Source organism: Papilio machaon, chromosome 24, assembly GCF_912999745.1.
Source record: "Papilio machaon chromosome 24, ilPapMach1.1, whole genome shotgun sequence".
Lineage (NCBI taxonomy): Eukaryota > Metazoa > Arthropoda > Insecta > Lepidoptera > Papilionidae > Papilio > Papilio machaon.
The window spans coordinates 3,724,915-3,746,600 of NC_060009.1; the positions used below are offsets into that span (position 1 = coordinate 3,724,915).

The 21,686-nt window shown below is 34.8% G+C and overlaps 1 protein-coding gene across 1 annotated transcript; it reads right to left on the bottom strand.

Moving 5' to 3' along the window:
• Nucleotides 1-5,634: 5,634 nt before the first annotated feature.
• LOC106719063 (protein glass) lies at nucleotides 5,635-15,406 on the bottom strand. The gene is made up of 10 exons (XM_014513310.2): nucleotides 15,320-15,406; nucleotides 12,010-12,245; nucleotides 11,442-11,632; nucleotides 10,073-10,190; nucleotides 9,016-9,150; nucleotides 8,049-8,462; nucleotides 7,514-7,731; nucleotides 6,831-6,914; nucleotides 6,033-6,137; nucleotides 5,635-5,828 (listed from the first exon to the last, which is right to left on the bottom strand). The coding sequence occupies exons 2-10, from the start codon at nucleotides 12,148-12,150 to the stop codon at nucleotides 5,756-5,758; spliced, it is 1,479 nt and encodes a 492-aa protein (XP_014368796.2). The 5' UTR covers nucleotides 12,151-12,245; nucleotides 15,320-15,406; the 3' UTR covers nucleotides 5,635-5,755.
• Between the last annotated feature and the right edge of the window lie 6,280 nt (nucleotides 15,407-21,686).

The window sequence follows — 21,686 nt, forward strand, 5'->3', positions numbered from 1 at the left end:
CAAGCTGATCAAGGAAGGAATAGACAATATTATGTATAGTGACCATTGACCAGGAATGACAATAAAGAAAAAAATGTTTCTGGTGTGTTGCCACAATTTTATCAGAAATCACTTTCATTTAAAGACTTTAGACAATAACAATGATATAGAAATTCACTTTATAAGTTTGTTTGATCTTCTAATAGCTCGTATTGAATCCTGACCACAGGTACAAAAATCCTCTCTAAAATCTATGGTTTCTTTTAATGGCAACTCTTTGGTCACTTTGAACAAAGTCTTTGATTTTATTGTTAAAACAAAATGAATTTTTCATTATTTGTTAGATTTCTTGATAATTATATGTGTTAAAATGCCGAAAACTATTATAAAACTAATGTAGCGATGCGCTGTTATCGCGGTTAGACCGATCAGAAAATATATAAGGCGATGGGCATGGGAAAGAAACAAACAGAGCTGGGCATTAACTCGTTAATCCGTTAATCGTTAATTAACGAAGTTAACATTTTGCTTAACGGATTAACTTTTAAGTTAACTTCAAAAAGTGTTAACGCTTTTGTTAACTTCCGTTAAACTCAACTTCCGTTAATAAAAGTCCGTTAATCGTTAAATTAGAAACTTGGAGACGTGCTGTCATTTTGTTTAAATTACGCGCCACGCCACGCTGGTAGGTTCAGCTATGTTGGTCGACTGTCGGCGACTCGATTGGTGAACGAACGAGTTGATAATTGATATATGTGAAGTTCGCGTGCAAGTGTGATGCATCAGAGCGTCCGGGAAAGACGTAACCTACAGGGCAAAATTAAAAGAAGGTTCGAAATAGTATATTTCATTACGAGTACATAAAAGCAAGAGTATGTAATAGCCCACATTCCGAACGCTCTTCGTCCCTGTAATACGCCACTTTGAGCAACTGTATTAAGTAAAACACTTCTTTACTCGTGCTTTTTCTTTAGCTTTTCCAAACTCGTGCGTTCTCTTTCCCAACTGTCAAAATAATGTCTATTCAAAGGAAAAAACCAACCACGAAGTTTTTACAAAAAAAATCATTGAAGTTTTTATGATTCATGCAAATATTTCTAAAAAGAAGCTCTTAATTTGTTACAATATCAGATTAAATGATTTGATTCAATGAATTAGGTTAGGTTTCATTTTATTTCATCTCATTAAATTTCATTTTCATTTTATATCAATAAAAATAATCTACTGAAGACTTGGCTGTTTGGGCATAGTTCCCTTTGCCTTCCCAGAATAGGTGAAGAAAACAAAAAAAAAATCTCTCTTTGTATTCTTTTATGGTTGGCGCCATTTTTCAAACATTTTAGTTAGTTGAGTTTATTGTGTTTTTATTATTCTATTAAATTGCTTCATTTTTTCGCAACTATATTAAAAATAGTTGTAAACAACTATTTTGTAACGTGTACTAAAGTACACGTGCGGAACTGTCATTACAACTTGTTCCAACTGTCAACCACCATCGGCTGCGCCTCGGCTCGGGTAGACATTTGTCGGAACTCTTTGCAATGACAGGCTTTCCGCACTCGTAATGAAATATACTATAATGCATTCATACTTGTCTCTAATACAAATGTGTTATAGAATGTATAGTCAATTTACTATATTAAACAAGTGTCGGCACAATAAGTGTGAAATTAGTATGTAAAATTTTGGTATGGTTAACTGTTAACGATTAACTTTAACTTGCGTTAAATTTTCGAAAATTTAACGGTTTAACGATTAACGAAGTTAATTTTATAATTAACGAATTAACGATTAACGAAGTTAACTTTTCGATTAACTGTGCCCACCTGTGGAAACAAAGAAACATGACAATACAGCAAGACAGCTACGACTTAATGCCTTAAGTAAATAAAAAGCTACGATTTGATATTGACAGGGGGGGCGATAGTGAGCTTTATCATAATAATTTAGTTAGATTTATGCTTATGCCCAACGGGTCAGATAACTTTGTCGGTATATAGCTCCGTTATTCGTGGTTGCAATAGATATCTCTTAAGGCAGATTTTTCATACTCTATAAAGGATTTTTATTTAAAACACTTTATATTATTAAATTAAAAATTAACAAAAACCATTTGATAGAGATTAGTGATGCAACGGAAGTGTCTTAGCGGAACCAGAAACGGAAACAGATGTCAAAAATAAATTTTAGCAGAAACGGAAACGGAAGCGGATGCGGAAACAGAAGTGTAAATAATATGAAAAAAAAACATATTTACATTTTTTTTTGGTAAAAACAGTTTGTATTTGTTTTTAATTTATTAAGGCATTGGATATCGGTGTCCTTTAGCCTTCAATGTATGTATTTTTACTGTGCTGCAATAAGTTAAAATATGTGTTGACAAACGGAGGCTTTTAAATATTAAAACCATTTTACAAATATATTTCTTCATTAATACATTCACTGCTGATCACTCGGATCCGAGTGGGCAGAGCTATTAGTAGCACCGCCTCCCCCTCGGATCCGAGCCAGGCGCCCGTTCACTTTGTAGTAGCCAGTAAGCCGCCGGCGTTTGAAGCGAGTCCATGTTGCTTTGTGTGGCCACTCTGGCGATATAGTCAACTAACGAAAAAGAGTATTAGTTTCATTCTTACAGTGTTGTAGTGATTAGTACCACGTTCGTACGGAGGCAAACACACAAATATCTTGTATCACATGAAGCTAAGTCTAAACTTTGTTCTGTATGTATATTTTTTAAATATATGTATGTCCTGTATGTGTGTGTGTATACGTGTGTGTATGTGTGGGTGTGTATGAAATGTTACAAGATCTTGAATCAAGAAGATAAAAGCTTGTTTTGATTAGTATCCTTACATGTTTTACTCAATATTCTGGAATTTGATGAAAAACTTGACTTTGTCAAAATTTTGTAACATATTAGTACACAGAAATGCGATCGTGGAACAAATATCTACATATTAGTGAACTAAACCATTGCCATCCCTAGCGCTCAAAATGATGATCCCTAGCGCTCAAATGCAAAAAATGTGTTTTTTATTGAAATAATTATGTTCCAAGATACTAAATAAAAATTCACCATAAAAAGTTTTGGCTCCCAGCTGTTACCTTTTTTATTTTGTAAACAGTGAATGTGTTAAGTATCAAATACACCTAATCTAGATTACAAAAAGATATAATTATTAGGCACTTGACTTGGTTCGAATCCCGCTATGTACCAATGTGTTTTTCGATTTAGATATTTACATTTTTCCGACGTTCCTACGGTGAAGGAAAACATAGTGATGCTGCCTGCACATATCTGAGAAAAAATGTAATGATATGTGTGAAGTCAACCCGCTCTGGGCCAGCGTGGTTGACTATGGCCTAGTCACCCCTAATTTGGGGTAGGCTCCGAGCCCCTCAGTGGGGATGTTTAGTGACCTGATGATAATAATGATGATGATATATTACATGGTTATCACTTATTCAAAAGTACATTTAATAACTCGTAAGTATGAAATAGTCACATTTTGCCAGTTGTCAAATTTTATATGGACAACAACTAGACAGTTTACTCCAGCAAGAGAAACTGATTGTTTCAAACAGCAGTAGAAAATATTACGCGCTTAAATTCACGAAAAAGTACGTAAACAAACAAATGCGACAAGTGCCGAAAGGCCGCGCACGGACTGCGCGTCTCGCGCCGCGCATTTGGATCTCTCAGCCGTCATAGAGTTCCGTTTTATCTCCGTTATAAAAGTTGCGGAAACAGAAGCAGAAACGGATGTTGAAAAGCACGCGGAACTTCCGCATTTGCGGAAACGGAAACAGACATCCGTTGCATCACTAATAGAGATGTTTTTTTTTCGTATCGTATAATCGTTATGAACAAAGATTTCTCGAATTCTGTTTTATCGTACTACCCATTTAGTAAAAAAGTGAAAGGCGAGTGATCAACTAAACAGAGATATTCGAAAAAAAATGGTTAGATCCGATTCTTCGATTATTCCTCAAATCTATAATTACGAGACCCATACTTTAAGGCTTTTCGTACGCAAGATAACGAAAGTCGACGAAATTAGTATGGTTACGTCGGGAAAAAAATCGCCAATAATATTTACGTTGCCTTGTGTACGAAGGACCTAATAAAACACTACGATTATTTACATTTCATTTAATCACTTTTATGTATCTTATAATGTAACAATTTACATTGATATTTGGTTCTCTAATGTTAATACTGATCGTGCAAAAGTTCTAAAAAGGAGAATAATTGTACTTTCCTAACATTTTAGCACTCTGTTTTTCTATACATATTAGACAGAGAAAAATACAATCAATTAGCCTGATATATTTAAAAACATACATACATTGATGACTAGAGAAACACAACGTGATGTGAGTATTAAATAATTATAACTACTGGTAAAATACAGATTTATTTACAAACATCAAAGTATATTTACAATGATAGACATTCTAAATATCTGATCATTTCCTATACGCAGTCTTCATACCATAATTTAAAGTTTTGGCGCACAGATGTAATAAACTAGGCTCTTTATTAAGTCTATGGTTTTGCGATTTTTTTTGTCTACAAGATTTTTCGATATTTGTCTATTGTTGATGTCTGTCCGGGAATTTTTAAAGCCGAAGCACTTGCATAAAACATCTTGTCATCTTCACAGTCTTTCTTAAAAAAAAAAAACTGAAATATTTTGTACGAATGCTTCGGCAATGGTAACCAACGGTTAATGCATAGGTTTTAGCAATTTTTTTTTTATAATTTATTTCGCTAAGCGTAATTTAAAGTAATTCTATAAGACAACATTTTTTTTAAAAATCCGTGGACATAAATAATTTTAATGTTCATTTCCATTCGTAGATTATTCCTTAACAATTTAAAAGTCACGGTGTAATATTATAACACTTTTCAATGGTGTATTTCATTTTCAATGTCTAATGTTTCCAATTATTACCAAATATTTACAGTAAAAAATGTAGAAAATACCGAAGACTACTTATAAATTGCATAAGTCAACATATCTAGGACATATTTATATTTAATTAGAATATTGTAATTGATAAAGTTAACACTGAGATCATTGTTATTAACCTTTAAAAGTCATAATTATAACACGGTTGAAATGAAGTGATCACCTCTATTTTACAATATGATTTAAAGATTTTTATATAGCATTGTTTGTTTTTTTAGAAGAGAACGAATAGAATAACGAATTTTCTACTATAATACCACCAGGCCAATTAACATTGTTAGTTAAAAGGTTAAATGAAAAGAGACTTGGTTGCTTACCATAAACTACGACAGGACACGATGATATTAATACAAGGGTTTAAAAAGAAAATATAAAAATACTATTGCTCTATGTTTATGTGCGTGTTGCTAGAAATAAAAAAGGGGAAAGCGCATGATTTTTACTTGAAATTAGAAAATAGTTTACTTTTGCCAGACCAACGTCGACAATACGATGTCTTTATACCTATAGCGCACAGCCGCGAAAGCGAGCCGGTAGCGAAGTGAAACGTATAGCAAATTGACCACGAGTATAATTTTCGCTTCATATTATATTTGGTTTGGTGTCTGCACCGTTCATCACAAAGAACGAAATCATATCAAAGTTAGCTTCGCTTAACGTTGCTTTCTGTGGCTGTGTGCTACGAGTTTTAAATACACTTTAAACTACATCTTAACAGATTATAAAATGTTTAGTATTGGGCAAGAAATATTGCACTATATGTAAGAGTATACGGCCGGCAGACCGCACTTCTGTAGATGTCAGCCAATCACTCCGCCTGACATGTTGCCGTGGACGCGCATGTGACGGTTGAGGTTGCCAGATTGAGAAAACCTGTGTGACGTAAATTTATTAGTCGCATAATACATGCTTTAGCACTCGCATTATTTAATAGTTAAAGTTAGTTTAATAGGTAGACTTATCCTTTTAAATGTATAACTAGGGCCTAAGTGAACACTTAAAGACTCTGAGTATGGAAGCACCGTGTAGGTTTTATAGTTATTTAAATAATGATTGTCGTATATGTTTTGAGCATACCTAAGCAAGCAAAGTTTGCATTGATACGGCTTTTCTCCTGAATGTATCCTCAAATGTTTCGTCAACGTCGAACTGTCCGAAAACGCCTTCTTACACGATCGACACCTGTACAAATTGTTGTTTTTTTATAACATGTTTTGCTAAAATTTAAAGGCCTAAAATGCTACCGAATATGAGCCCGTTCACACAGACCGGGGCAGAGAGAAGCAGATTTTTATCGCAAATAAAATTGAGCTTTACACGATAGGGACAAGGTTTAATTCTACTTTTCACGTATTTTTTAGCTTGCTCTTGACATGAAGAGCAAAGTAAAGTTAGCCTTGTTTTCATTGTGTAAAGCTCAATTTTATTTACACTAAAAAATTTGCTCCCAAGAAGGATCTGCTAAGAAGAATTCTAACAGAAGTGTATGTATCGAATCAGACCTAAAAATGGTCATTTAAACAAAACAAATAAGAGTAATTAACCTATATTTCGATGGCACTGACGAATTAGGGCCAATGTGCAAATTGACAAGTTTTTAGGAGAGGCTCTCAAAATTTCTACCATATAGGAAAATACGCCGCATAGGCCCTTTTACCTTAGCAAAAATGACATTTACACCTGTAAATGTGTAATTTGTTTAGTGCATGTAATTAACTAGCCTAAGAGGTAGCTTTTAACACAAAACAGTAAAAATCATCAATTTGTTACTTTGACCCATTTATTACATAGGACCCATCGATTTATGCTACTATAATATTAGAGAATTGTTATAGAAAAAATCCAAATATGACCTTTATTTAAAAGAGTACTTACTGATACGGTCTTTCACCGGAATGTGTCCGCATATGAGTAGTTACACTAGAGCTTTGACTGAACCGTCGGTCGCAAATAGGACATCTGCAACAACGATTTCAACTGTAGTATGAAACAAAAGACAAACAGCAAACACAGGAACCAACGCCAGTACGGAGACAAGAAAAAGCTAAAATAGAACAAAAAGTTTTCTTCATATAAAATGTATTTATTTTAGAAATCTTCGCTAAGTTCCGTTTAGTGACCAATTAAAGACTATGTCTGCAGTTAGCGGGAATTCACATCTGGTACGTTTTTTGTTTATACTATACGGAGGCAAAAAGGCGAGCGTCCACCTGAATTCGCCGAAATTACGAAGCGACCGCTGCCCATAGTCATTCGAAATTGCAAATGCGTGCCTTTGATCGACGAAGGAGAGGACACACAGAAAGAGAATATTTCTCCATCTCAAGCTTCCCCTCCTCCGTCAAATACACTTCACTTTCCCACCATTTTATTATAAGAAAAGCATGGGAAAGGGAAGTGGATTAAAGGAATAGAGGATTAAAATTAGTTCTCCGGAAGGCACACTCATCAGACGAAAAGTGGAATTACTTCCACTTGATGCCTATCTTCTGCGTGCACCGAGCGAGCCGACATATTCGTGCAACATATGTTGTTGCTGGCATTTGCCACTGTTATACCTGAACGGTTTCTGGCCGGTGTGAGTCCGGACATGCGCTGTCAAGTTGGCGGCTTGCGAGAAACTCTTGTTACAGTCAGGGCAGCGATATGGTCTTTCACCGGAGTGCGTCCGTAAGTGCGTCTTCAGTGTACTCGGCCGCGCGTATGTTTTACCACAGATGCGGCATAAGTTCGGCTTCTGTTCGTCGTCTTCCGAACAACCGCTCAAAGCGCCAACCTATCACCAAGTGACATTTGAAAATACTGTAATTACCTCGTTACTAATACTGTAATTACGTCTAAGAAAATTATAAACACAAGCTTACATCCAAAATTCCGATTGTAGTATGAAGAAGTCATGGTTACAGTCAGTCATAGTTCACAATGTTAATTTGTGTGGCAAAAAATAGTAAAAAAGTGGCAAACGAAAAAGTTTTTTTTTCGATAAATAATTAAACTAAAGTCCTAAATGCGTTTGAAGAAATCTATGTAGTCGTAAAACCTCTCTCAAGCATTATATTCTGAAATTAATATTCTTTCAGTATTAAAACTCACCTGAACTTTGCCTGGAGAATTAACGCAAGCCGCGTACCCGTAGTCCTGTGAGTGGACCTGACCTGGGTGATTGAGTACCGTATATCCATTGTTTATATTCTGGTCTTTCTGACCTTCCTGCACGTACATCTTGGGAGGTGATCTCTTAATCACCGGTCCTATCATCTTCTGACTCGTATAATTGGGTTTTTGTTGGAATAAAGAATAATTGGGGTTGGTCTTCTGTGAGTTTTGAAGTTGTAATGGTTTGAATGTGGAAGAGGCGGTGATTAGAGGATCTGATTGGTTGGGCGGTCTGAAGTCAGCTGTGAAAGAATACGTAGCTGATGGATAGGATGTGGGGCTGATGACATTTTGAGCTTGAGGGTATACTACGTTGACAGATGGCGTTGACGCGTTCTGGTTCCATTGTACCTAAAGAAATGTGTTTTTTAGTAAACAAATCCATATAGTAAGCTCTCCTTTTTAGAAAACAGAGCAATTTTGCTATTAGTAGTAGTTAGTAGTAGTAGTAGTTTTAATTATATTGGATCTTTTTTTTAAAATCCTGGTTTCTTAATAATAAACTTCTCTTTGCATAACAGTACATTAACACAAACTAGAATTTACAATGTCAAAATTCTTAATCTACGGCGCTACGCAATGCCGTAGCACGCTACGCCGTATACAGTTCGACGATTCCACGGCACTTTTTGTTTTTACGGAAATTGAAGTCGGAACTCCAAATCGACTTTTTGAAAAGGTGGATTCTCAATGTTTTACCGCAAATAAAAAACTTACGACTTAAACTATACTAGGTTGATATCTATAATAGGTGATATACAAAAAGAAAAAAACCCATTTTATAAGGAAATTATACCAATATTAAAATACAACTATAGTTAGTTAGTAATCGCATTTGTCGACACCTAAATTGTGTTTCATGTGCTATTTCCAGGGAAGGCATAACAATTTAATGCTACTATACCTGTGAGCACAGCTGATCAGGTGGACAGCCGTGCATGGTCATGTTCATGGACACATTGACGCTCATGGTTGGGAAGAGGGGGGCGCCGCTATAGTGCTCGTAGTACGGATAACCCCCGCTGCCGTTCATCATCATCTGTGTAACCGTGAAATCGTTAACTTTGTTTTTATCAATAGTCACACAAGGATATCTGGCCGGGTGACAGAGGAGCTGCTATCGCGTTAAGTACTGTCACAAAATATATAAAACCTACTTTTATGCCATAAAAGAAAAAAATCAAGACAGCTACCGTAATACAACAAGGATCTTGTGATACAATTATCAGAATAGGGCTAGTGAGCTGTCATAATTTATTTTGACTTATGTTGTTATTTTGTATTGATAGTACGATTTATAACATTGTAGATAACGTAACGTTTGTTTCATCATAGTTTATAATCTATCTACGCTACAGGCTACAGATTGTTACTGTAGGGCTCAGTACGAAATCTCGCTAGAAGGTGTTATATCGACATTAACAAACTTTGTATGAGATTTAAAAAAAGCAGATTTATGAGAATGGTTTTAATTTTTTTAACTTTAATTGCTTATTATTATAGAAAATAATTACCTCATGCAAATAATTGACTACTTGATTACATATATAGACATTCGAACGAAAAGTTTACGTACAAAAAAAAAGAACTTAAAAACTTTAAAACCATACAAAAACCGAAATTTTCTAACTTTAATACTGTAACAAAAGATCCGTAGCTATTCATTAAAAATTGTAACTTAAATTGCAAAAACTTTGAAACAATTCGAGACGGCAAAGTTTTAATGAGGGGTATCGTATAATACAAGGTATTTACAGGGAAGCCAATTCGGAGCTTTTGCGATCATAATTGAAATAATTTCACAAAAGCCGTACGCCCTTGCACCCCTAGCTTTACCTGTACATCCCCCACCCATTCACCCATTCCCTCGTTCACTACTCACTTCAACCAAACTGCACTACAGCTATTTATCTCTGTCTTACCTCAGTGAGTACACATAAATGTGAAGAGTACGACTATACCTGTGGGTGTACGCTCTCGGTAGCGCAGTCTCCGTGCACCACGGCGTGCTTGAGGGAGAGGAGGACGTCAGCCGCCTCTCCCCCGCCCCGCTCTTTGCACTCCCCGCCGCTGTTCCTGCTGAAGATATAATCCAAAATCATTTTCTTATACATATTACGATGTAAGAAAAGGACTAGGACGATTTCTTTTCTAAGTGAACCGTGCAAAGATTTCATATGCAATCGAGTACAGGTTTAAATTAATTTTATTTAGCTGGATGCCTTCTACATCCATAGTCAAATCTTTTTTATTCTTCTTCTTCTTGATTTGCCTCTCCGACTAGCGAAGGATGGCGGTCAGTTCTCCATATTTTTGTTTATCTCTTGCGAAGCCAAACAGTTAAGTGGCACTTTCACGGTCTTTTCAGTTGATCATTATTTTTGACAACGTACTGACTGTTAAGGGTTGTTAACAACAATGTGAGCTATTTATTTAATTATTGACTAACGTATGCATGTATGACCGATAAATTCCTTTATTTATCTCACTAATATTATAAATGCGAATGTTTAGATGGATGGATATGTGAAGTTATCTCCGGAACGGCTAAACGGATCTTGGAAATCGGATGAAATTTGGCACAGATGTCAAACGTAGTCTGGAAGAACACAAAGGCTACTATAATTATCTCCTCCCTGGCCTTTTCCCACTCACGTGGGGTCAGCAAACAAGGTTTTATAAACCTTAAAGTTTTGGCTTAAGTTTTTACGGCCGGCCGCCTGCCTGTCACCAACTCTACTTGGGAGGGATTTCTTAAAATTAAATACACTATAAAATAAATAATTCTAAATACAGCAAAAATAAAAATGAGTACGAAAACATAATAAATAGAAAAACTTTAAGCTCTTGTCCCTAGTAGTTACTGATCCCCGTATACTTCAGTTGTACATACTGTTATTCTTTACCACCTCTATATTCATGATAATCGGTCTCGCATAGGCTATTTATTACGTTTTCTTTAAATCTGCGCGGACGGAGTCGCGGGTGAAAACTAGTTTTATTATAAATGAGATACAACCTCTTTAAAATTCTGCAGGTATTCAGAATAACTGACTTGTTTTCTAAGCTACTATAAAATGTCTGACTGAAAATAACTGAAATAAGGTTATATCTTTTAGAACAAAAAGAGTTACATAAGAGATGTGCCTCTGTTCGTTGGTTGGGTCGTTTTTAATGAGACATAGAAGTCGACGTGACGGTGACGCAGCGCGTATAAGTTTATTGCGAAGTTTAACGAATGTGTAGCTACGTACTTCGGACTTCGGTCAACCTTCCCGTGTACTACGTCGAGGAATATCGTGAGTAATCTGGAAGTAGGGTAAGACTTACTTGTACCCGGAGCAGGGTGAGAACGGGAATAGTGAGGGTAGGGGATCGAGATCTAGCGGCGGCAGGGAGAACGAGGCCATATCGTCGGGCCAGGTGTCGCCCGCTGGCGCCAGGCTCACATCGCACGGCAGCGACTCGCCCAGTGCCCCCAGCTCCTCTCCATTCTCCGGGCAGCAGTTTTCGGTTTCCTGCTGCAAGGTGGTACAAGTCAGGAGTTGTTTTTTTACATTACTGCTACATGCATAGCAAACCGCGACACTACCATAAAACGTAGGAGAAAAATCGATTGCCTTAAGCATAATATTTTCTTATGATTTTTTAAAATTTTTATTTGAATCTTTTTCATCGCTTAACAATTATTATTCGTTTATAACTCTCGTTTAAAACATTTTGTTATATATTTTTTGTCAAAGTTAATGAAAGGGTTGACGATACGTTTTAACATGTCTCACAAAAAACTAACTTAGCATTTCTAAAATCAAATATTCAAATTTGAATTAAGAATGCGTCCGTCAATCCGTTACCGGTTTGAATTCGATTTTTATTAAAATTTTATTTTGAAACGCACCTGGCAGCACTCGTCTTCCGCGAACTCTCTGACTTGATCGACACAGGTGCAGGGCTGCAGGGGATCGCAGCAGAGGCCGTGGCAGCCGGGGCAGTACTCCGCCAGCCCGTACTGCGGGTTGTTGGGCATGTAGCAGTCCATGGCTCCGCCTCGCAGCCTCGCGCATCTCACGGCGCAGGGGCGGTACACCACCGCCTAGATTTGTTTCCGACGCTTGTAATCTCGCGTTGGCATGGCTACGGAAATATGGAAATATGATTTTTATTATAATATACAGTCATAGTTGTGCAAGATTTAAAACGCTCAGTGTATTACAGTTTTATGCGAGTATTGCTAGGTTATATTCAATAAATACATACCTACGTAAAATGATAGACAGACTATAGTTAGCTTTTTTTATTAAAATGACTAATACAAGAATTCATAGATAAAAGAATATAGTTTTACATATAAAAATTGTTTTTGATATTAACTGGCAAGTATATTGTATGGACGCTCCAAACCTTCCTGGGATGCGGTTGTAAGTTTTTTTTTCTTCATTTAACATCATTTTAATTAGTTTATTAAATAGACATAAATGTAAATATTGATTATGATTCTTTCTAATTTGAGCTTTCGTTTGGATGACATTACATTACTTAGAGAACAGTTACAAGTTGACAGAGATATATCTGAATTTGATTTTCATAATACGAAATATGATATTCTAACTCTATTTTGGTAATTTTCATGGGATAATAATAATTAATTAAATAATTAATTAATTAATTTTTTATTATAATATATTATCTCACTTTTTACTAATATTATAAAAGCTAATGTTTTGATGGATGTTTGTTTGAAGGCATCTCACATCAAAGGCATCAAAGCGGCTCAACGGATCTCGATGAAAGACTTGAATTTAGAACATAGTCTAAAAGAACACATTGCCTCTTTACAAGAACAACGTGATATTTTTAAAACCACAACTTTACAGGAGAGCAATTTCAAACATTTAAGCGTTGATAAATTAATTTTACACATTAATCACCGCAACAATTTTATTATTTTCCGACGGAAAAATAATCAATATTTTAGAATTTATCAACATTTAATTGTTAAAAATTGCTCTCCTCTAATGTTGTGTTGTTTTTGTAAAGTGGCGACATGGGCTACTAAGTATTTTTTTAAATTTTGCATGAACGAAGTTGCGGGCGACAACTGGTCTTACTCTTACTACTTTTATAATCCGAAAGTTTAGATGGATTTATGGATGTTTGTTTAAAGGTATCTCCATAACGGCTTAACAGATCTTGATGAAATTCGGCACGCTTGTAGAACATAGTCTGGAAGAACACATAAGCTACGTGTAAAGTTTTTTTTCATTAAGCGTTCACGGAGTCGCGGGTGACACCTCGTCACGTACATATAAAACCAGACAATAAAACAATTGAACGCTTAGAACATTTATTAATGTGATAGATAAAAATTATTCATTTGTGTTGTAATCTTAGTATTAAAAATAAAGGACGGACAAGCTTCATAAATAAAATAACAACATAATCTAACCGTAGATTTCCACAGCTCATACCTGTACAATAATATGTAGTTGTTGGGTTTTTAGCAATGAAAATACACGGTTAGATAACAAACGATAAGCTTGTAAAAACAACTTAATCTAATTTACAACAACAAAAAAATTATGCTTCTAACTAGTAAAACGGCGTTTTTCAAATTAAAAGCGTTCCTAAATTAGGGTATATTTTGTTTTAGCGATTCGTTCGGTAAATAACGTTATGTGAAATATCTTTAAGCTTTGCAGTTACATAAATAGGAAACGTGAAAAAACGATTTTTGGGATCGGTGGTTATACTAAATCGGTAAAGAAATTTTCTTTTATAATGAAACGCTAACTCTCTGTAAGGTATCAAAGCAATAGAATTTATTCTTAATCCATTAGATTATAGTACTTTGGCCGATTAATTAAGTATTCGAAATTCAAGTCTGGTTGGAAATAAAATTTCTTTTAGGCTATAAGTAGGTATAATTGGTATATTTTACTTATTTGTATTATTCTCAATTTAAGTTCCATAAGGACAACCTGACTAGTAAATGAAAGCTGAAAATAACTTGTATATATATAATTAATTATTTTTTTATTACCTTACTAATATTATAAATGCGATAGTTTAAATGGATGAATGGATGGATATTTGTTGGAAGGTATCTCCAGAACGGCTCAACGGATCTTGATGAAATCTAATATATAAAATTCTCGTGTCACAGTTTTCGTTCCCGTACTCCTCCGAAACGGCTTGACCGATTCTCATGAAATTTTGTGAGCATATTCAGTAGGTCTGAGAATCGGCCAACATCTATTTTTCATTTTTTTTTTTTAACTGCGCGCGGACGGAGTCGCGGGCGTCAGCTAGTATGGTATAAATTTGGCATACAAATTATTATTTTTTTAATCCCGCGCAAACAAATACGTGGGCGGTAGCTAGTTAATTATAAAATAGTACTTTTAAATAGTTTAGAAAAAAGGTCATTGAATGAAGGTTTTTTCTATCTATTAATATATTTTACATTTATAAGATCTGCGTAAAACGGATTTTACTTAATAAAATATCCTTTAATTAGCAATGACAATTGGTGTTGTTAGTCTAAGTAAGTACCCAATAGTAGATTTAGATTCGTTCTTAATTCGTAATTAAAGATTTTTTTATTGAAAATAACTTTATGCTTTTCTTTTTCATATTAACTCTGTCAAATTTCACGTTCTTCCGTTCGCATAAATTCCTTCAAAAGGTGTAGGTAAGTTTTCACTTCGTCCATTAATACATAGATAAGTAGTTGTCTATTTTTCTATAATTTTGAATGTTCGCTTGAATTATAAATGATTGTAGTTCTAGTAGAAGTTCGAAGTCTAGATTAATTTTTAACCAATATTGAAACGTAACCGAATTCCTTGAGTTCAAAAAACCAATAAGCAAAATTTGTTAAAACAGACTTAAAGCAAGTATCCGTTTTTTAATCCCAATTTTGTTACTTTTATTTAATCAAAAATATCTAAAAATTAACGCACGAGAAAATATTTTTAAAAACTACGCCTTCAAAACCTAAATGGGAATTTTCACTCGACACATAAGTCCTCAACAGTAAATAATCTAAATAGTATGTAATCTGTTTTTAAATATTAGAAAATTATTACAAAATGACTCGTCATATGGAGCCTATCTACTATTGTTTCCGCCATTTATTAATTTAATTATTTCTGGTATCCTGTACTACATTGTATTATTAACAAATTAATGTAACAAAGGAGACTTACCTTTTTAAAAGCAAAATTCCAATTGTATCCAAATACAATTTAAAATGTTTAATTCAAAACACATCACAAAATCACAGTTTCGCATAGCACTTCTTCACTAATTAAATTAAACGTATCGTTGAAACAATGCGCCATGGCAACACCAACACAAATTAAACCCTAATAAAATTATACTAAAATTCTAATCGAGGGATTAATTAACATGTTTATTGCCGGACGCTCCCTTACAGTGTGATGGTGTTCACTAAATGACTATCTCCTGGCTAATGCACACCACACCCGCCCCCACGGTAATTGGCTGTTTGTATCCAACCCCCTCGTCTGAAAAAAAAAAACATTGACATGACATATTGCGCGCGGGAAAGTAGCTGTCAACGGGTATCGGGTTATGGCGGGCTTTTGTCTGCGGCTCTGCGGCGGGGACAGTTTAGTGATCTGATACTATTTAGATAGGTTAATTAATTATAATAATTATCTATTAGAAAGCGTTTTTAAAGATGATTTCGTTTTATACATTCGAATCAAAAATGGAACCTTAAGGTGATAAAACTTAGTCTTTGACTGAGCTTTATACTTTTAACATGTTTTTTATTTACCAAATATTTAAAAAATTCTTAGGTCATCACTCACCTCTTTTCTATTTATACTATAGCTTTTTCATGGTGGCATGAATGTGGAAGAGACGTGAGAGGTGTCAAATGTGTACGAAGGAGCACGTCAAATGGAAATCCATAATCTTTGTCTACTGTGAGTTTTGATGTACGGCAATTATTAACAAAATACAACAGACACGCCCTTCTCTTTTGTCTCGATCCACCCTTATTTACTTTTTGCGATTCACTACAAAAAGTTTTTATACCTAATACCGACTGCAAACAATACTTATTCTCTGTAAAACAATTATTTCATGAGATGTCTCTTCAATTCTACCACAATAGTGGCTGCAATTTGTTAGTCTAGCTACTCCATGATTTGGCTATTTCATATTTTTACTATTACCAACTTCGATACTGGTATTTAAGTAAACCAACAATACTTATCTGTGCACGCATCAAAATCTACTGCATGAAATCTGATACACCAGTAGCGTGCACACAAGTTAAAAAATAAAACAAATTTCATAAGAATCGATAAGTAGTACGTGCAATATGACCACAAGAATGTTCAACCATTATTAATCAAACAATCAGTAAGTATATTATGTACTACATCGTATTAAAAAGTTTTACTGTATCAAATGCAATGTCGATTGATCTATTTAGAACAAGATTTATATAGCTTTCGAGAAAAGCTATGTAGGATAGCTTGTCAATATTCCAACAACGGTCAACTTTTACTGGCATGTTTAAATTAGTTTTAGCTCATTTTTCTTTAATTACTATCATATTATACCTATTCCAGTTCACTAGTTTTTTTTTAATTAATCAATAAAACAATATTTATCCCAGGTATGGTAACACCTGACGGTATCGATTGCCAGTATGAGCCGTGCTAGCGGCCACCCAGGTAGAAGTAAGTCATGCGAGATCTCCACGTCCCGTCTCAACCAGATGTCGTGAACCCCGTGCGATACCCGTGGTACCTTCGAACTAAGAACTTAGACAATAACATAGGCTTATCTTCTTAGAAGGAAGGCACATATTATATTCATTTTTCTATAATAATCAAAGCTTATTTCTAAAGTTTATAAACAAACAAACGTAACTTAAAATTACGTTCTATTACTATTAATATTTTTACCTAATATTGTTAAAGTTTGTAAATTTGTAAAGTCGTCATTAGCCTGCTCTCGATACATAGTGTAAGCACAGTATGTCTGTACATCTCTATCAGCTGTCATCTCTGAAATCTTAATTTTTGGAACGAAGTTCCTTATCGCGCGTTGTGAAAGGGGGCGGAAGACGGAAAAAATTCTTACGAAAAGTTGTCACGACACTTTTTGCTATAGTAAGTATGTTAAAGACGAATGTGCGCTACTTCACCATGGCAACGACGTGACAATATATAACGAAAATTCATAGAAATAAAATGTACTTCTTGTGAAGACTTAAGTTTTTTATTCATAGAATAAACATTGGTTCCTTCACTAATTAATCGAAAGGAACTTCGTTCCATCCGGGTGTCCCTTGACACCTCTCAAGTTTTTTAGGTAAGAGATGGTTTACGCAAATTTTACATTGAACGAGTAGATATTTTTAACTACATCACCTACTCGTACACAATAAGTATATTTTACATAAATTAAACGACTTAAAATTTATAAACAAGACTTATATTTATACACATAAATTTGTCTATGTATGTATAAAACTTCTAACAACGTATGTACGTATATTGATATCGTAACTTCGTGGGCGGTATCAAACAGGCACCACTGCCCACTGAGCCGAGTGGCTCCGAGGCATTCTGTATGTTCACACGCGGTGCAAACTTCAGTACTTCACACGTCTCAGCGAAACGCGGATTTTTTGTCAACTGCAGCATCCGTCGCTTATGTTATTTGGCTTCTATGGAATCATTGATCTGTAATAAACAATTTTTTTCTCATTTTTAATAAGAAATGGCAAAAACTGAGTCTGCAGGAGACGTGGTTGTGCCGTCATAAGAATACTGTGTAGTTAAATTAAAAAAGTGATTGGTTTTATGAAAAAATAAATGTTAAACCATGCTCGCAAACTGATATCTATATATATATATATAAAAATGAATTGCTGTTCGTTAGTCTCACTAAAACTCGAGAACAGCTGAACGGATTTATCTTATCTTTTAAAAAGCGAGAAAAAATTCATACCGCTATTAAGTTTTTTTCTTCCTGCGCGCGGACGGAGTCGCGGGCGACAGCTAGTCTTAAATAGAAATTGTCGGAAATTTCGTCTTAATTTGACAATTATTTTTATTTTATTCCTTGATTTTTATCTTACTAGCTGTTTTGCTGTGTCTTTGACTTCGTACGTGCGAAATTAAAAAAAAACTTTTTAAGTAGTTAAGTAGCCTATATGTTCTTCCAGACTATGTTAACGTTAATTTTAGCAAGATCCGTTCAGCCGTTACGGAGATACCTTCTAACAAACATGCATCCATCCATCCATCTAAACTTTCGCATTTATAATATTAGTGAGATACTAAGATTATAATCCATCTCACCCACTCATTATTAACAATCACGATTTACAATTACGATTAAAATTACCATTTACCAAACAACTTTATAAGTATTAGGGCTATTGGAAAGGCTTACACGTTGACTATAGACATGGAACAAAATCGATCGGAAGCACTCACCTGCGTTCGCTCGGAAACGGAAGTGTCGGATGTCGTGTCCGGAGACACCGGACACCGGAGTGCAGAGGACGCCCTCTGACATAACGTCACACGTCACCTCCCGGTCTATCGACGGGACGCTTTTTATGCGAAATAATATCAAATTACACGAATTAGACACATTTAAAAAGCTAAAATTCCAAGTTTCATAACGGATTAAATACAAGAAGTTTACGTTTTCCGTATGAGATATATAGAGCCCAAATAGTTGGTCCGATTAAAAAAGTATCTTTTGTATTCTTTGAAGTGACCCTATACGTTTCAGTCAGTCAGGCTTATTGGTCTATATGGATTTAACTATGTCTTGCTTAAGCTTGTTAATTAAGATTATTATAATAAAATTCTTAGATTTGAACTTACGACCAGGCATCCTGCATTTGTAAGGCTATTGGCGCTTAAAAATACAATAAAATAAAGAAACAAAGGAAACAGGATCAAAGTTTTCACAATATGCACAAACACCATCACGCACGTTATCCAGAGGGTAGGTAGAGTTTACGGTCTTCTGTTTGACGCAATATTCATCCAAATGTAAATAGTCGTTCGACCTTAAAATCGTTGACAATAAAAACTTTACACCTGTGTTTACCCTCGAGCTAAACAGCAAGTGTACCCGGTAGCAATTGTGATCTCACTAGACAGGTATGGTTTTTAATCATTGTTTGTTTAGGGGATGATGGAAAAATTGGGGCGTTTTTTTTTTCAAATTGAATTAACCACTCAATCATGTTTGAGAGTGCGATATTTAATTTATCTAGAAAGTAGAATATTACAAAATAGTGTTTAGTTTTATTCCTCTTTGTTAAGTAAATAAATATTTTTTTTTTATTAAAGTCAAATTCATTTGCCAAATTGTCTTTGAAAAGCTTATTTTTTTAGGTTGTTCTATTTTTTTTTCTAAATCTAGTTCCAAGGAGTTCTAAAATTCTACGTACAGACTTCAAAAACTAAAATTATACCGTGAATCTCCAATACCGAAAAAACCTACACAAAATGTATTTATCCTTTTAACTTACTGTCTGCTTTATATTTAACAATTTTAGTAATTGAAAAATATTTGCATAGTATTATTATTGTAGTTACATATTATGCGGTTCTTAACTTCCCCAGTATTTAAATAGATAACAATTCATCAGAGTGGTTCTCATCAAAAACAATAACATTTTAACAGATTGTTCGCTCCCTGTAAAATGATACGACTCAATCTGAAATGTAAATAAAAGATAATGTGTGTAATTCAATATTTTATTGCGGATTCGCAAGTTATCTTTGCGGATGCTCTCGATTGATTCAGATTTAATCTTTAAAGGAGGGGAATGAGCGACGCGTGGCGCGCGCGTGTCTTGACAGATTGCCGCCATATTCATTTTTGTTCCTTTTTTTAAATAAAGCGTTGTATATACACAGTTTTTATTTATTCCAAAAATGTTATGATTCTTATGTTTTTGTTTTACAGTAGGAATAAGGCGGAAAACGAGCAAGCAGGTTAGTTGGTGTTAAAAATCCTATAAGAAAACATAAATAAGTAACTGTATTTATATTTGTACAAGCTGTCGCCCGTGACTCAGTCCGCTCGGATTAAAAAACCTAGTGAATAGCCTATGTGCTCTTCCAGACTATGCTCTACATTTATGGCGACTTTCATCAAGATCCGGCGAGCTGTTTTGGAGATAACTTCAAACAAACATCCATCCAAACATTCGCATTTATAATATTAGTAAGATATATGTTTTTCACAGATTTTCTCGGTAACATTTGACATTTTGCATTGCCATTGCGTTGCATGCAATCACTTGCATATAGTCCTGTCCAATCTGAGTACAATCATTGCTTAATTCCTTATTATTTGAAGCTTTATACCTACTCTCTATAGGATTCAGAAAAACATAAAACATTTTGTAAGATATTCTAAAGGGCACTTTAACATTTCGATGTACAATTTCTAACAATACAATGTTGCACATTAAAAACTAGTCTGTACGCACCCTTAAGCCACAAAGTAAAGTGGGAGTATTAAATACCGGTAATCATTGTCATTTAGGGTTGCGTAAGCCGGGAACGACGACACGGTTTTGGTTATAGGTAAAAACTTGTCATCATACACTCATTTGTATTTATTATATGTTATTACTCGCCCAAACTTCACACGGGTAAAATATATGATTTTTGTGTCAGAGATTGTACCTCGAGATATTCTGCTTATTTCGGATATTAGCGTGAACTGTCGTTACATCAAATATATTCGACTTCATTTAAGACACAACTGCTAAGAAGACCACTCATCATCAGCCTTTGTCTGTCCACTGCTGGATATAGGCATTTCCCAATACTTTCCACAAACTGGTGTATAAACCTGTATTTGAACAGGCTATAAACCATGTTATGTCGTGCTTATTTGATTTTCGCCATTTTGGCGCTGACGGTTGCAATTTGCTAGCGGTGGTGTGGATTCAACTATTTAGGATCGGAACGTCCTCCACCTTCAGCGTAAACAACTAAAATCATTTCTTTTTCCCTTCTTACCCAGTTCTTATAAGGAAGGGATGGGAAGAGGAAATATCCTCTTTATATGCGTCTCCTCCTACGTCGATTAAAGGTAGGTAACGCATCTGCAAGTAAGAATTTCTATGGGCAGCGACGCTTCGCTATTTCACTGAATTCAGATGACCTCTAGCTCGTTTAATACCTTTACAGATAAAAAAACATTTCTTTATATCCGGTATTGACGAGTATACATTTTAATAACTGTAACTGTAATTTTATTGTGATGCTGAAAGCTTATAAAATCAATTCAATTTTATATATCATAGTATTTATTTTATTTTTCTCTCGCACAAACATTTAACAGCTCGCAAGCTTGAATAGCGAGCTTGCAATTCTAGGCACAATAGCGGGAGGGTTTTTAATTTACCTCTGAACAGAGAAGCCATATGCTGAAGCCTCACAACTTGTAATCGATTGGTAACATGGCGGCGGCTTTTTCGGACTTTATCACGGGGGAGCTTTCAAATGCACTTATTTAGTTCATTTAGCGAAGATTAAATTT

Bases quoted from the DNA above. Each gene is read 5' to 3' on its own strand.
- LOC106719063 (XM_014513310.2), bottom strand. From the start codon at position 12,150: ATGGACTGCTACATGCCCAACAACCCGCAGTACGGGCTGGCGGAGTAC. The intron at 10,191-11,441 runs GTAAGTCTTACC...TTATATCTTCAG, and splicing joins TCACCCTGCTCCGGGTACAA to CAGGAACAGCGGCGGGGAGT. The intron at 9,151-10,072 runs GTATAGTCGTAC...ACGGTTACACAG, and splicing joins CCGAGAGCGTACACCCACAG to ATGATGATGAACGGCAGCGG.